The 15,526-nt window shown below is 64.9% G+C and overlaps 1 protein-coding gene across 1 annotated transcript in view; it reads left to right on the forward strand.

The window, feature by feature from the left end:
- The first annotated feature begins 815 nt into the window (after window positions 1-815).
- The window catches only part of FASN (fatty acid synthase), an 18,097-nt gene continuing 3,386 nt past the window's right edge, over window positions 816-15,526 (forward strand). Inside the window, exons 1-34 of the mRNA XM_008576271.1 lie at window positions 816-942; window positions 1,566-1,718; window positions 3,057-3,230; window positions 3,341-3,541; window positions 3,776-3,898; window positions 3,980-4,095; window positions 4,180-4,314; window positions 5,034-5,496; window positions 5,613-5,800; window positions 6,175-6,364; window positions 7,136-7,230; window positions 7,461-7,595; window positions 7,672-7,875; window positions 7,981-8,096; window positions 8,375-8,547; window positions 8,629-8,820; window positions 8,902-8,982; window positions 9,073-9,252; window positions 9,493-9,672; window positions 9,789-9,992; window positions 10,525-10,829; window positions 11,161-11,550; window positions 11,643-11,810; window positions 11,894-12,012; window positions 12,089-12,243; window positions 12,353-12,559; window positions 12,703-12,853; window positions 12,948-13,246; window positions 13,409-13,531; window positions 13,627-13,850; window positions 13,930-14,131; window positions 14,303-14,454; window positions 14,580-14,671; window positions 14,880-15,277. Coding sequence (XP_008574493.1) covers window positions 816-942; window positions 1,566-1,718; window positions 3,057-3,230; window positions 3,341-3,541; window positions 3,776-3,898; window positions 3,980-4,095; window positions 4,180-4,314; window positions 5,034-5,496; window positions 5,613-5,800; window positions 6,175-6,364; window positions 7,136-7,230; window positions 7,461-7,595; window positions 7,672-7,875; window positions 7,981-8,096; window positions 8,375-8,547; window positions 8,629-8,820; window positions 8,902-8,982; window positions 9,073-9,252; window positions 9,493-9,672; window positions 9,789-9,992; window positions 10,525-10,829; window positions 11,161-11,550; window positions 11,643-11,810; window positions 11,894-12,012; window positions 12,089-12,243; window positions 12,353-12,559; window positions 12,703-12,853; window positions 12,948-13,246; window positions 13,409-13,531; window positions 13,627-13,850; window positions 13,930-14,131; window positions 14,303-14,454; window positions 14,580-14,671; window positions 14,880-15,277 — 6,415 coding nt within the window. The remainder of the gene's footprint in view (window positions 943-1,565; window positions 1,719-3,056; window positions 3,231-3,340; window positions 3,542-3,775; window positions 3,899-3,979; window positions 4,096-4,179; window positions 4,315-5,033; window positions 5,497-5,612; window positions 5,801-6,174; window positions 6,365-7,135; window positions 7,231-7,460; window positions 7,596-7,671; window positions 7,876-7,980; window positions 8,097-8,374; window positions 8,548-8,628; window positions 8,821-8,901; window positions 8,983-9,072; window positions 9,253-9,492; window positions 9,673-9,788; window positions 9,993-10,524; window positions 10,830-11,160; window positions 11,551-11,642; window positions 11,811-11,893; window positions 12,013-12,088; window positions 12,244-12,352; window positions 12,560-12,702; window positions 12,854-12,947; window positions 13,247-13,408; window positions 13,532-13,626; window positions 13,851-13,929; window positions 14,132-14,302; window positions 14,455-14,579; window positions 14,672-14,879; window positions 15,278-15,526) is intronic.

The following is a 15,526-nucleotide window of genomic DNA, read 5'->3' on the forward strand; positions in this document are numbered from 1 at the left end:
CCTTTGCAGAGCTTGCTGCCGTCCGGGGCTGGGAAGCACCTGCCTGGCTCCTGGCGGGGAGTGGTTCCCCATGTTGGACCCTGCCGGAGGGGCTGGACTGGCTGGATCGGCCCGCTGTGGGGCAAGTGCCCATGCCTGTCTCCACTGGGTCCCTCCCAAGCCCTGGCAGCTCCTGGGCTGGCCTGGGCGGCGGCAGGCCCCCACCCCAGCATGGAGACCAGCTCTGAGGTGGACGCCCTGCCGCTCCTCTGCCCTGGGGCTTGGGCTGAGCGTGGGTGCTGCACACCAGTCTGTGCTCGATCGCTCCCTCCCTGGGGCCCTACTGCAGGACCTTGATCCCGTGGGCCAGCTCCTAACAGGCTGGCGACCCGATTGCAGGAAGTAGGAGGTTGCAGGGCTGAGACCCCTCTGAGCTGCTGGAGAGCCCAGGATAGCAGGGCCACCAAGGGGTCACCCCAGGCCAGCACCTTGAAGGAAAGGGATCAGGGTCCCAGAGGTAACAGGTAGCTCTGGGTGAACGGTGAGGGCTGGACAAGGGTGACCTCCCCCCACACCAGGGCACCTGGTGGGGGCAGGGCACAGAAGCTGGCTGCCCCTGCGGCTTTCTGAGCTCCTGCTCCCGGACAGCGTGCAGGCAGAAGGCAGGGACCCAAGGGGACACCACAGCTGGGTCAGGGGATTCATGCTCTGTGGACCCCTGTGCCGGATAAGGCATGGACAGCTGCTGTTCTGGGAACTGAGACTGAGAACAGGGTGTGTTGGGGCCGACACTGACCTGTGGGGCACCTCTGCCATTCTCCCTGCAGAGAGAAGCCATGGAGGAGGTGGTGATCGCCGGCATGTCCGGGAAGCTCCCGGAGTCAGAGAACTTGCAGGAGTTCTGGGCCAACCTCATCGGTGGTGTGGACATGGTCACTGAGGATGACCGCCGGTGGAAGGCGGGTAAGTGGCAGAAACAGGAGGTTCACTTTTGCTCCTCGGGTCAGCCTCCTGGGCTGCCCTGAGGACCTGGCCTGAGTCCAGTCCCACCTGCAGAGCCACCAGCCCCCGGGGGGTGATTCTTCCTGGAGATGGTGCCAGGACAGCAGGGAAGTGGGCCCAAGCTGTGAGGCTCAGAGAGGATGAGGGACTTGTCAGGTTCCTGCAGCAGGGGACAAGAGCCAGGATGAAGCCAAAGGAATGGGCTCCCCATCTGTGTCCCAAGCTGGGAGGTAGGGACACCAGGGGCACTCAGAGAGACTGGTGTGACTCCTTTGCACCCAGTAGATTCTTCCAGAGTGGCTTTACCTGATGAACTGGATGTGAGTCAGTGTGGCGGAGCTCACACCAGGCAGAGGGTCTCCCAGCCGGGGACAGTGGGTGGGCAGGAGGTGGCCGCCCCCAGCCTCACCCCCACCTGTCTCTGCTCTAGGACTCCACCTACACAGTGCCCTGGTGGGGCCCTTCTCAGGGGTGGGGCTCCTTAATTCCACCCTGGGGACCTCCAAGGTCCTGCAGCTCCCACAGGTGCCGTCCACCTCCCCATGGCCTCAGTCAGGGAAGGAATATGCCTACATGTCCCGCAGGACTCTACGGGCTGCCCCGGCGGTCTGGTAAGCTGAAGGACCTGTCCAAGTTTGATGCCTCCTTCTTCGGGGTCCACCCGAAACAGGCACACACCATGGACCCCCAGCTCCGACTGCTGCTGGAAGTCACCTATGAGGCCATTGTGGATGGAGGTGGGTTGTCAGAGCTGCTGGCCGGCCCGGGGGCAGCAGGAAAGGACCTGCTCTGGCATTCGGGCCATCCGCAAAGATCCAAGACAACATTATCATTTTTTGGTTCTGAAAGTAACACATGTTTAGAGTACAATGGGATGCTGGCCCTGTCCTCAGCCTGTGTCCCCAGCCCAGCCTGATCTGGGGTCAACGGTCTCAGGGAGGCATGACCCTGAGTTAGTTGTGGTTTCACAACTGCACACTTCTGGTGTCCTGGGTGTGCCCTGACACCCCAGTTGCCTTCTTTATTCCCCAATACGTGGCTTGTCTTGGCAAGGGCAGGCATGTCGGGCAGAACAGGAGGCCATGGAGGAGGCATCAGGCCTTCATCTCCTCTCCACAGCCTCTGTCCCTCTTTCCCTGCCGAGCAGCTCCACCCCTTCTCTGTGTCCCTCTCATCCCACCACCGGCACCCAGCCCAGGTCACCAGGCAGCTTCAGCCTGGGCCTCCCCCGCCTTAGGAGGGCTGAAGTAGCCAAGGACCCTGCCCCCCATCCCCCAGCCCCGTCCTTCCACTGGCTTGTATTGATCTCAGACAAGACAAGGTGGCCGTCCCTTGTCTCTAGCTGCTGGTGGCATGGACTTATCCCTCCCAGGTATAGGGGAGCCCTTCTAGCCGGGTGAGTCTGGGGGACCTGCCCGCACCCACCTCTGGCCAGCAGACGGAGCTGCCCTTGGGTTGCTGTTGAGCGCAGTGGGCCCACTGGGGTAGAAGGGTAGGCCTGGCCAGGGCGGGGGGCCCTGGCGGCCTCCGCGGTGGAGGTGGAGGCAGCGCTCCTGCCCTCAGGCCTGTCCTGCTCACCAGGCCCCACCCAGAGACCTTGGGTGCTACTCCCTGGGGGCTGGCTGGTGTCCGTCTCCTTTCCTCCTTTTCGTGGCTGGACACTCAGTCTTTGTCTTCCTCTATCTCCTTATCTCAGCCCCTCCCAGGGCAGGCCGCCACTGGTGCTGGGCGCTTATTGGCCAGTGGGCTTGTCAGGCCCTCCCAGTGACACCAGGGGCTGAGGGAGTCGCCTGGGGACAATGCTGTTCTCTGTCCTTCCCTATGTCCGCCTCTGGCCCCTGCCTGAGCCAGACCCTGGCGCCATTTCTGGCACCTGCCTTCCCCCGACGCCCTGCATCCTCCGTGACATGGTTCTTGTTGCACGTCCCTACCTGGCCTGGCTGCCCCCTCCCCTTCAGGGAGTCCCTCCTGCTCAGGCCTCTTCCAGAGTCCTGGTGGGATGGAGGCCTCTGCCCCCAGCTGGGCTGTGCGGCCCCTCAGGCCCACTCCCGAGGTCTGACCACTGCTTCTGGCAGGCATCAACCCAGCGTCGCTCCGAGGGACGCACACTGGTGTCTGGGTGGGTGTGAGTGGCTCCGAGGCCTCGGAGGCCTTGAGTCGAGATCCTGAGACGCTCCTGGGCTACAGCATGGTGGGCTGCCAGCGTGCCATGATGGCCAACCGGCTCTCCTTCTTCTTCGACTTCAGAGGTGGGTACCTACCCCGTGCTTCTGGGCTCTGAGCTCCCCGTCCCTGCGGGCGCTGGGCCAGGGCTGACACTCTGCATCATGTGCCTCCTGCACCACACCCTTGCTTGCAGGGCCCAGCATTGCCCTGGACACGGCCTGCTCCTCCAGCCTGCTGGCCCTGCACAGCGCCTTCCATGCCATCCGCTGCGGGGAGTGCCCGGCCGCCGTCGTAGGGGGCATCAACCTCCTGCTGAAGCCCAACACCTCGGTTCAGTTCATGAAACTGGGCATGCTCAGCCCCGAGGGCACCTGCAAGTCTTTCGATGACTCAGGTGAGGGCAGCAGTAGGTGGCCCAGGCCAGAGGGGGCTCTGTGGCCCCCCTGGGCAGCCAGGCCAGTAGAGCAGGACAGTGCGCTGGAGCCCTGCCTCATGGTTCCCCCAACGTCCCCTCCCCAGAGCAGGTGGTGTCTTTCTCGCTACTGATCAGGGCACCTCTCATTTCCTCGGAGTTCCTGGGGGGGCGTGGGTGGGCTGAGCCCCAGGCTGAGGTGCTGTTCTGCCTCAGGGGATGGGTACTGCCGCTCGGAGGCTGTGGTGGCCGTCCTGCTGACCAAGAAGTCCCTGGCCCGGCGGGTGTATGCCACCATCTTGAACACCGGCACCAACACAGATGGTTTCAAGGAGCAAGGTTGGTTCTGGCCGGGGGCGGGGGCTGTGAGTGGCAGCAGGCAGGCAGTGGTTGGATGTGCCAAGGCCTGATCTCCCGCAGGTGTGACCTTCCCCTCCGGAGAGGTCCAGGAGCAGCTCATCCGCTCCCTGTACAACCCAGCTGGGGTGGCACCCGAGTCTCTGGAGTACATTGAAGCCCATGGGACAGGCACCAAGGTGAGTCCCCATCCAGCCTGCCTGTGCCCCATGCCCCGCGTGGGGGAGGTGCCAGCTGCAGGCCTGACTCTCTTTTTCCTGAAGGTGGGTGACCCCCAGGAGCTGAATGCCATCGTCCAAGCCCTGTGCACCTCCCGCCAGGACCCCCTGCTGATTGGCTCCACCAAGTCCAACATGGGGCACCCAGAGCCTGCCTCGGGGCTTGCAGCCCTGGCCAAGGTAGGTGGGACTGGGTTTCCTGGGACGTAGCTGTGGGCTGTGTCCACCACACGCCTGTCTTGTGCCTCTGCTGTCTCAGCTTCCTGTATGCGGAGTGGAGGCAGGGGCTTCCCTCCAGGGACGGCTGGGGACACGCCCTCACTCTATGGTTCCTGTTGGTCAGATGTGCTGAGCCCCTGCTCTGCACAGAGCCTGGCCAGAGGGGGCGGCTTTCAGATAGAAGGGGTCAAGCGGAGGAGGAGGAGGGGCGGCTGGCCGCCGAGCAGAACATGTGATTCGCAGCTTCCTAATCAACTAGTTGGGCCTAGGGGCCTTCAGTGTGGCCCTGACGGGGCCCTGGAGGACCCAGGTCACCGCTGCTCAGACCCCCAGGCTCCCTCAGCTACCGTAGCTGCCTGTCTGCAGCTCCAGGAGCAGACCCTGGGCAGGGGCTGGCTGAGGGGGTCTTTGCGTGCAGGCCCACCGTGGTCAGTCGGCTGGACCCACCAGGCAGGGCCTGGGTGGGGGTGCCAGGCTGAGGGGGAGGTCTTGTGCCAAGCACCCACACACACTGGACTTGGCTGTGGGACCCTTGTGTGGGGATGGGACTAGCTGGGGAAGGGAAATGCGTCAGCAGGTGCAGCACACGGCCCCCAGCGGGGAGAACGTGCCTGTCCCCGCTCAGTCAGTAGTGCAGGTCCTGGGGTCGGCTGCCCGCCAACTACATGCTCAACCCACAGGTGCTGCTGTCCCTGGAGCACGGGCTTTGGGCCCCCAACCTGCACTTCCACAAGCCCAACCCCGAGATCCCGGCACTGCAGGATGGACGGCTGCAGGTGGTGGAGCAGCCCCTCCCCGTGCGTGGTGGTAACGTGTGCATCAACTCCTTCGGCTTCGGTGGCTCCAACGTGCATGTCATCCTCCGGCCCAACGTGCAGCCATCCCCTGTGCCTGCCCTGCAAGCCACCCTGCCCCGCCTGCTGCAGGCCAGCGGGCGCACCCCCAAGGCTGTACAGAGCCTGCTGGAGCAGGGCCACCAGCACAGCCAGGACCTGGCCCTTGTGAGCATGCTCAACGACATTGCAGCCACCCCCACGGCCACCATGCCCTTCCGGGGCTACACTGTGCTGGGCACTGAGGGCAGCAGCCAGGAAGTGCAGCAGGTGACCCCCAGCGAGCGCCCGCTCTGGTTCATCTGCTCAGGTGAGCCCACTTCCTGCTACCCTAGGCAGTCCCTGGGAGGTACGGCCACTTCACAGGAGGCCAGGGTGGGCAGGCTGGAGCCAGTGGCCGCACCCCTGACACGCTCTCTGGGCCAGGGATGGGCACGCAGTGGCGTGGGATGGGGACAAGCCTCATGCGCCTGGGCAACTTCCGCAACTCCATCCTGCGCACCGACAAGGCCCTGAAGCCCTTTGGGCTGCAGGTGTCAGAGCTGCTGCTGAGCACAGACGAGAATACCTTCGATGACATCGTCCACGCCTTCGTGAGCCTCACCGCCATCCAGGTGGGGCCCGTCCCTGTCCAGCACTGTGGTGGGAGTGCCTTCCTCGAGCCTCCCCCAGAAGCCCAGGAACTGCAGTCACATCCAGTCCACGGCACCAAGGCGCCCTGTGCTTGGCAGAGCCTTGTGCTGGGCACAGCCTGGGGCGGGGATGTGGGTTCCCTGGCAATGCTGAAGCCATGCAGGAGGCTCCCCCAGAGAGGCCTGGTGTGCTAGGGGCACAGGGGCCAGGCATGTTTCCCACCAGGTGGCCTGGGAGGGCGAAAGGGGGATGCAGGTGGCCTGTGGGTGTGCGAGTGGCCCCCACACCCAGGAGCTTCCTGCTGGGGTCCCCCTGGGGCCCCAGTGCCACTGTGACATATCCATCCCGCCCCCAGATCGCCCTCATAGACCTGCTGACCTCCATGGGCCTGAAGCCTGACGGTATCATCGGGCACTCCTTGGGTGAGGTGGCCTGTGGCTACGCCGATGGTTGCCTGTCCCAGGAGGAGGCCGTCCTCGCCGCCTACTGGAGGGGCCAGTGCATCAAGGATGCCAACATCCCGCCCGGTGCCATGGCGGCCGTGGGTAGGCATCGCTGTGTGGAGCTGGCTAGAAATAGGGCTGAGAGTCTCCCCGGGATGAGGTTTCTTCCTCAGGTCCTCCAAAAGAGGAGACTGTATTCTTGCTGGGGAGAGAGAGGGGCTGCTGGCACGACAGCCTGGCGCCCTCCCCCAAGCCCTGGTTCTGGCCCTAGAACAGTGGGAGTGACCCCAGCTGCCCCAGGGGCCACCCTGCTCACAAGTCCCCATGTGACCCCCCTCCCAGTGCCAGCCTGTGCGCAGCAGCCTCACTGAGGGGCACTGGGCCTGAGCTAGACCCACATGGGGAAGAGACCCCTGTCCCATGCACACACAAGCCAGAACTGTGGGGCTTTGGCTAAGAGTTGTAGGACACTGGGCATGCCTTGGTCTAGCTCCCCTCCATTTCCTTGAGTCTTGGGGATTCATGTTTGGGCAGGGGGCTGGGCTGCAGAGGACACCTGAGGGAGCTGTGGGCGGGTGAGGCCACGGCCCTCCATGGTCCGGTGACCAGGCCCTGGGGTGTCATTACTGAGCTGAGGCCCAGCTCCCCCACCTGCAAGACACCCTGGGAGTGACACTTCCTAATGACATGTTCACCCTGAGATCAGACACAGTGAGGGGGTGAGGTGCCTCGTGAAGGCTCCGCGGCTGTCATTACACCCCTCCTGTCATTACGGCTGACACCCCCGGCCCTGGGCGGGTGCTCAGGTAGTGATGTCCAGGTGCGTGGGGCTCAGGCTCCCTGGCTGCTCTCTGAAACCAGCTCTGCCCACAGGCTTGTCCTGGGAGGAGTGTAAGCAGCGCTGCCCCCCTGGCATCGTGCCTGCTTGCCACAACTCTGAAGACACAGTGACCATCTCAGGACCTCAGGTGTGCCTCGTGGCTGTGCTGGGCGCCTCTGTCCCCTCTATCACCCAGCCAGGAACACACTGGGCCCCACCAAGTTGTGGTCCAGGCTTGTCCCCAAGTCCCCCCGTCCCTCCTTCAGGGAGCTCTGTGCACCCCCACCTGCCATAAGACAGGAACTGGGCAGATGGCATGGGGGGTGCGCAGCTCAGGAAACCTCGTCCAGGGCACTCCTGACCTTATGCCGCCCCCAGGACTCAGTGAGCAAGTTTGTGGAGCAGCTCAAGCAGGAGGGTGTGTTTGCCAAGGAGGTGCGGACGGGCGGCATGGCCTTCCACTCCTACTTCATGGAGGCCATCGCCCCCACACTGCTGCAGGCGCTCAAGAAGGTGGGCCGGCCGGCGTGGGGCCAAGGGTGCTGGGGCTCCACACCTCCACCCCGCGCTGACCCCGCCGTGTATGCAGGTGATCAGGGAACCACGGCCCCGCTCGGCACGCTGGCTCAGCACCTCCATCCCTGAGGCCCAGTGGCAGGGCAGCTTGGCCCGCACGTCCTCAGCTGAGTACAATGTCAACAACCTGGTGAGCCCCGTGCTGTTCCAGGAGGCACTGTGGCACGTCCCCGAGCACGCGGTGGTGCTGGAGATTGCCCCGCATGCCCTGCTGCAGGTGTGAGCTCGGGCCAGGCTGGAGATGGGCAGACGGGAGGGCGCCTGGGGGGCGGGGGACACAGAGAGGTTGGAAGGAGCCCAGTGACCTCTGTCCCGCCCCCAGGCCGTCCTGAAGCGGGGCCTCAAGTCCAGCTGCACCATCATCCCACTGATGAGGAAGGACCACAAGGACAACCTGGAGTTCTTCCTCACCAACATCGGCAAGCTGCACCTCGCAGGGTGGGTCTCCAGCCTCCGCCCGCACTCCCCTGGCTGGTTCCCCCGAGAGTGGAGGACAGAGCCCTCGTTGGCCCAAGCCCAGGAGCTGCGGCCTTCAGATCGTCCCCAAGAAGCGAGCGTTCGAATCCGGAGTCCATGCGCACCCTTAGCCCCCGGCCCCCGGCCCCAGCTGGGCTGCCTCTTGGGGTCCAGGGGAGCCGGCTGTGGGAGTGGGTGACGGGTTCCCAGAGCCCTCCCTGCCAGGTGTGCCGCTGACGCCTCCCCTCCCCCCTCGCCAGCATCAACGTCAACCCCAACGCCTTGTATCCTCCTGTGGAATTCCCGGCACCCCGAGGAACCCCTCTCATCTCCCCCCACATTGAGTGGGACCACAGTCAGACCTGGGACGTGCCTGCAGCAGAGGACTTCCCCAGTGGTTCCAGCTCGTCCTCTGCCACCATCTACAACATTGGTGAGCCAGGCCCGTGGCCAGCAGGTGGACAGGCTTCTCCCTCCCCAAGTGCGTGACACTGAGGCCTGTGCCTCCCTACAGACGCCAGCCCTGAGTCCCCTGACCACTATCTGGTGGACCACCGTATCGACGGCCGCGTCATCTTCCCTGCCACCGGCTACCTGTGCCTGGTCTGGAAGACGCTGGCTCGTGCCCTGGGCCTGGCCATGGAGCAGATGCCCGTGGTGTTTGAGGACGTGACGCTGCACCAGGCCACCCTCCTGCCCAAGACGGGTGAGGGGGCAACCCAGGAGCAGAGGCTGGGGCAGCTGGGGAGGGGGCTGCTGATCTCTGACCGCTGACCCTCTCGCGCAGGGACCGTGCCCCTGGAAGTGCGGCTTCTAGAGGCCTCGCGCGCCTTTGAGGTGTCTGAGAACAACAACCTGATAGTGAGCGGTGAGTGGGGGCTGGGACTGGTGTGGGGCTGGGGCCGGCACCAGCACCCCCTGCGCCCCACCCTCAGGCCCATCTGCGCTCCTCCCACAGGGAAGGTGTACCAGTGGGAGGACCCCAACCCCAAGCTCTTCAACAGCCCGGGAGCCGCGGGCCCCACAGACCCCTCAGCTGCCTTCCACCTGGCCCAGGGGGACGTGTACAAGGAGCTGCGGCTGCGGGGCTATGACTATGGCCCTCACTTCCAGGGCATCCTCGAGGCCAACCTCGAAGGTGAGCAGGGCCTGGGCACCACGTAATCTGCTGTCTCCTGAGCTCATTGGGAGGATGGTCATCAGTGAGGGTCTGCAGAGGGCACCCCACACCCACCGTGTGTGGCTGCTGGCTGCTGGGAGGGCTGCCCACCTCGGATGGAGCCAGCAGAGCCCAGCAGGAGCAAAGGACCAGTGGGCCCTGGAAGGTGGCCCCAGGGGCGGGAGAGAACCAGCCCGCCAACCAGCCCCTCTGCTGCAGGCACCTCGGGCAAGCTGCTGTGGAAGGACAACTGGGTGACTTTCCTGGACACCATGCTGCAGATGTCCATTCTGGGCATAGGCCAGCGCAGTCTGCGCCTACCCACGCGCATCACTGCCATCCACATTGACCCTGCCGTCCACCAGCAGAAGATCCACACACTGCAGGAAGAGGCCCAAGGTAGCCCTGTGCCCTGGCCTCGCCCCACACGTCTGTGACCCCAGCCCCACGCACCTGCATCCCCCGCCCCAAACCCAGCTGGACATGGCCCGGGCTCATCTAGTGTGTCCCCGCAGTGGCCGACGTGGTGGTGGACAGCTGCCTAAGTAGCATCGTGGCTGGCGGTGCCTGTGTCTCCCGACTTCACGCATCAGCAGCCCCACGGCGGCAGCAGGAGCAGCTGGTGCCCACCCTGGAGAAGTACTCCTTCACGCCGCACGTGCAGGACGGGTGCCTGTCCACAAGCACCGCCCTGCAGGACGAGCTGCGGCTCTGCAAAGGTGAGGTCCTGTGCTCCAGCCAAGGCGGCCAGAGAGCAGCCAGTCCAGGCTGCGTGTGACTTCTCGCCACAGGCGTCTGTCACCCCCTGGACAGCTCACAGCTGGGACACTCTAGCTTACCAGCTGCTTTCTTTCACATTGACCCCAAACCTCTGCCCTCCCCCATCTCTTGGTCCTTGTTCCTGACAACTGTACCCCTGCCTTCAGAAGGGGTGTAGGGACTCACACCTCTAGCCAGCCACTCACACACAGATGAATCTGTGCGTCGAGGGTGTAGTCATCTCGTACGCCGGGGTGACACTGGCCTGGGGTTGGGGGGGCAGGGCACTGAGCCCCCTCTGTTGGGCTCACACCTGGGTGGGTGCACAGAAGCCCTATGGCCTGGTGCAGCCCCTCACCACATCCACAGTGGGCAGGAATCAGCGTGGCTGGTCGTTGGCCCTAGGGGCTGAGCTGCCCACTCCTATGCACTCCATAAGGACGGTTGCCACCAGCAGGCTCAAGGACACCAAGCTCATGTCTCCCCTGCCAGGGCTCACACAGGTGCTGCAGGCCAAGGTGGCCCAGCAGGGGCTGAAGATGGCAGTCCCTGGGCTGGATGGGGCCTGGGTCCCCCAGGAGACCCCACAGCAGGGGCTGCCTCGACTGCTGGCAGCTGCCTGCCAGCTGGAGCTTAACGGGAACCTGCAGCTGGCACTGGGTCAGGTGCTTTCCCAGGAGAGGTCCCTGCTGCCTGAGGACCCCCTGCTCAGTGGCCTGCTGGACTCGCCGGCACTCAAGGCCTGTGTGGACACTGCACTGGAGAACATGCCCAGCCTCAGGGTGAAGGTGGTGGAGGTGGGTGCCAAGCAGGGATCCAGACACAAGGGGCAGTGAGGCCCCTTTAGGGACGTTGCACCGTGGCTGCCACCCTGAGCAATCGGGAAGGCCCCCCCCGCCCCCACGTCAGTTACACAGAAGGAGCAAAGCCTGTGGGAGACGGCAGGGACCTGTCTAGGCCGCAAGCAGCCCTGGGAGGCTGTGGGCTCCGAGAGGGAGACATGTAGACAGGAATTCCAGGATTGGAGCCAGCAAGGTGGACAGACTGGGGCTGCGTGGGGTTCCACCCCGCCGTGGGTCAGGGACACCTGCTTGGTGGCAGCTGATCCCAGGAGCCTCCCCTCCCCAGGTGCTGGCCGGTGATGGTCACCTGTACTCCCGCATCCCGGCACTGCTCAACACCCAGCCCATGCTGCAGCTGGACTACACGGCCACCGACCGCCTTCCCCAGGCCCTGGAGTCCAACCAGGCCAAGCTGCAGCAGCATGACATCGCCAAGGGCCAGTGGGACCCCAAGGACCCCGCCCCCGGCAGCCTGGGCGCGGCCGACCTCCTGGTGTGCAACTGCATAGTGGCGGGCCTTGGGGACCCAGCCGTGGCCCTGAGCAACATGGCGGCTGCCCTCAAGGAAGGAGGCTTCCTGCTGCTGCACACACTACTGCGAGGACACACCCTTGGGGAGACCCTGGCCTTCCTCTTCTCCTCCCAGCCTCAGCACGGGCAGGGGCTTCTGAGCCAGGTGTGGCTGCGGGGCTGGCTGGGGCCAGTGGACCAAGGAAGGGCCAGGCTGGCAGAGCTCTGACTCCTGCCTCCATCGCCCACCACACACAGGACGAGTGGGAGAGCCTGCTCTCGGGGACATCGCTGCGCCTGGTAGGCCTGAAGAAGTCCTTCTATGGCTCTGCGCTCTTCCTGTGCCGCCGGCTGGCCCCCCAGGGCAGCCCCATCTTCCTGCCCGTGGAGGACACCACCAGCTTCCGATGGGTGGACTCTCTGAAGGTTGGGCCCTGGGAGGGGCCTTCCCAGCACAGCACATGCAGCCGGAGACCCTCCTAGAGGCTGACCTTCCCCTTGTCCTGCAGAGCATCCTGGCCGAAGACTCCTCCCGGCCTGTGTGGCTGAAGGCGGTCAGCTGCGCCACCTCGGGCGTGGTGGGCTTGGTGAACTGCCTGCGCAAAGAGCCTGGCGGGCACCGCATTCGGTAGGAGAGCCACGCCCTCCAGTCACCCCGCCCCCCGCTCCCCTGCAGGCCCCTCACCACCTCTGGTCGCCCGCAGGTGCATCTTGCTGTCCAACCTCAGCAGCACATCCTACCTTCCCGACGTGGACCCTGGCTCTGCAGAGCTGCAGGAGGTGCTGCAGGGGGATCTGGTGATGAATGTCTACCGTGATGGGGACTGGGGGACCTTCCGTCACTTCCCACTGGAGCAGGGTGAGTCTCCTGCTAGGTTCCTAGGTGGGGCCGGGTTGGCTGAGGGGTGGGGGGTGGGGGATGTTGGCCAGGAAGGCCCAGTGGCAGCCCTGCTTCCTGTGGCCCCCAGACAAGCCAGAGCAGCAGACGGCCCATGCCTTTGTGAATGTTCTCACCCGCGGAGACCTGTCCTCCATCCGCTGGGTCTGCTCCCCCCTGAGCCACACCCAGCCCTCTGGCCCTGGCACACAGCAGCTCTGCACCGTCTACTACGCCTCGCTCAATTTCCGAGACATCATGCTTGCCACGGGCAAGCTGTCCCCCGACGCCATCCCAGGTATGGCAGCTCAGGGCCTTGGGGCTGGGGGCAGGGCCACGGCAGGACCTGGGCGGCAGAGAGGGCTCCTTGCACACCAGGGACCCCCGCTTGGAGAGCAAAACTGTGGTGGCGATGCCAGGCTCACTGCCCTCTGCCCCCAGGGAAGTGGGCTGCCCGGGATTGCATGCTGGGCATGGAGTTCTCGGGCCGCGATGCCGGCGGCCAGCGTGTCATGGGGCTGGTGGCTGCTGAAGGCCTGGCCACCTCTGTCCTGCTGTCCTCGGACTTCCTCTGGGATGTGCCCTCCAGCTGGTGAGTGGGTCAGAGCTGGGCCAGGAGCCTGGGGCCCCATGCACACATCGGCTGCTGCCCATGCCCAAGCTGAGGCCTCATGCTTTGTCCCCAGGACCCTGGAGGAGGCAGCCTCAGTGCCTGTCGTCTATGCCACAGCTTACTACTCGCTGGTGGTGCGTGGTCGTGTGCGGCGTGGGGAGACGGTGCTCATCCACTCAGGTTCAGGTGGTGTGGGTCAGGCCGCCATCGCCATCGCCCTCAGCCTGGGCTGCCGTGTCTTCACCACTGTGGGGTCGGCTGAGAAGCAAGCGTATCTCCAAGCCAGGTTCCCACAACTCGACCATGCCAGCTTCGCCAACTCCCGGGACACATCTTTCGAGCAGCACGTGCTGCGGCACACAGCTGGCAGAGGTGAACAGTTTCCCACCCATTTCCTCCTCGTCCCCTCTTGTCCCCTCAGTGGCTGAGCTGTAGGAGGCACCGGCCCAGGGAGGGACAGGGTCTGGCCCTCTGGACCAGTGCCAGGTGGGCCAGGCAGCAGGGCTGACGACAGGGCACCTCTGGCCCTCCCAGGTGTTGATCTGGTCCTGAACTCACTGGCGGAAGAGAAGCTGCAGGCCAGCGTGCGCTGTCTGGCTCAGCACGGCCGTTTCCTGGAGATCGGCAAGTTCGATCTCTCCAACAACCACCCGCTCGGTGAGGCCCACAGCCCCAGGGTGCAGGGGTCGGGGCTGGGGCCAGGGCCGCGTGGCAGGTGGAGGGCCGTGAGTGAGCGTGCCTCTGCCTGCCAGGCATGGCCATCTTCCTGAAGAACGTGACCTTCCACGGGATCCTGCTGGACGCACTCTTCGAGGAGGCCAGCTCCGGCTGGCGAGAGGTGGCCGCGCTGCTGCGTGCTGGCATCCGCGATGGAGTGGTGCAGCCCCTCAAGTGCACCGTGTTCCCCAAGGCACAGGTGGAGGATGCCTTCCGCTACATGGCCCAGGGGAAGCACATCGGCAAAGTTGTCATCCAGGTGAGGGAGGGACCCCGACATCCCGGGCCCCCGCCCCCTTGGGCAGCGCATGAGCAGGTGGCTGCTGCTTGGCCTGCAGGTGCGCGAGGAGGAACCAGAGGCGGTGCTGAAGGGAGTGAAGCCAGCCCTGATGTCGGCTGTCTCCAAGACCTTTTGCTCCATGCACAAGAGCTACGTCATTGTGGGCGGCCTGGGTGGCTTTGGCCTCGAGTTGGCCCAGTGGCTGGTGCTGCGTGGGGCCCAGAAGCTTGTGCTGACATCCCGCTCCGGCATCCGCACAGGTGAGCGCTGAGGCCACATGGGCTAGACTGGGCAAGGACACGCTTCTGCTCCTCTGGGCCCTCCTGACGGCCCGCCCTGTGTGCTTGCGAGGGTGTCCCGGATGGGGCTCAGGGTGGCATGGGGGAGCAGCCCTGCACCCTGGCTCAGACCGACAGCCCCGTGTCTTACAGGCTACCAGGCCAAGCAGGTTCGTGAGTGGAGGCGTCAGGGCGTGCAGGTGCTGGTGTCCACCAGCAATGCCAGCTCGCTGGAGGGGGCCCGGAGCCTCATCACAGAGGCTGTGCAGCTGGGGCCTGTGGGAGGCGTCTTCAACCTGGCCATGGTAAGGGAAAGTCCCAGGGTAGAGCTCCCGCCTGCCAGGTGCCCTCCAAAGTCCTGCAGCCAGGGGTTGGCCCCAGGCCAGGGGGCTGGGCCCAGAGCACAGTGGTGCTTAGAATTCCTCCCCAGGTCCTGAGAGATGCCGTACTGGAGAACCAGACCCCGGAGTTCTTCCAAGACGTCAACAAGCCCAAGTATAGCGGCACCTTGAACTTGGACAGGTGGGGCATGGGCCTGCCCTTCTCCCCACCCCGACCTGTGCCTCCACCCACTACCACCTGCATCTGCTGGGGTCTGAGCCAAGGGTTCGGAGCAGCTGGTGTGGTCTTGTCAGGCCTTTCCCACAGGGGTGGGTTGCAGGTGGGGGCGCCCAGTGTGATGTCCCCGGGTGGGGTGTTGGCCACAGAAGAGTGACACAAATGCCCACAGGGTGACTCGGGAGGCCTGTCCGGACCTGGACTACTTCGTGATCTTCTCCTCGGTGAGCTGCGGGCGTGGGAATGCAGGCCAGACCAACTACGGCTTCGCCAACTCCGCCATGGAGCGAATCTGTGAGAAGCGCCGGCACGACGGCCTCCCGGGCCTAGCGGTGCAGTGGGGTGCCATCGGCGATGTGGGCATCGTGCTCGACACTATGGGAACCAACGACACAGTTATCGGCGGGACGCTACCCCAGCGCATCACCTCCTGCCTGGAGGTGCTGGATCTCTTCCTGAACCAGCCCCACGCGGTCCTCAGCAGCTTTGTGCTGGCTGAGAAGAAGGCCACGGCCCTCAGTGATGGTGATGGCCAGCGGGACCTGGTGAAGGCCGTGGCACACATCCTGGGTGAGCACCGTGGGTGGGACCCACTCCCTAGCCCCTGCCCCCCACCCGCATTGGGGTCTTGGAGCAGTGAGGGGCCCAGGGAGGGGCTTTGGTTCCACTCGCAGGCTTGGTTGTCAGACCCATTTCTCATCTGCAGAAGGGATGAGTGTGCTCACTGAGCCACCAAAGGTCAGAAACGGTCTCTGCAGGGCCGGCCCGGTGGCGCACTGCTACAGTGCGCCGCTTGGGAGTGCGGCGGCGCTCCTGCCG

Source organism: Galeopterus variegatus, unplaced genomic scaffold (genome assembly GCF_000696425.1).
Source record: "Galeopterus variegatus unplaced genomic scaffold, G_variegatus-3.0.2 Scaffold1322, whole genome shotgun sequence".
Taxonomy (NCBI): Eukaryota; Metazoa; Chordata; class Mammalia; order Dermoptera; family Cynocephalidae; genus Galeopterus; species Galeopterus variegatus.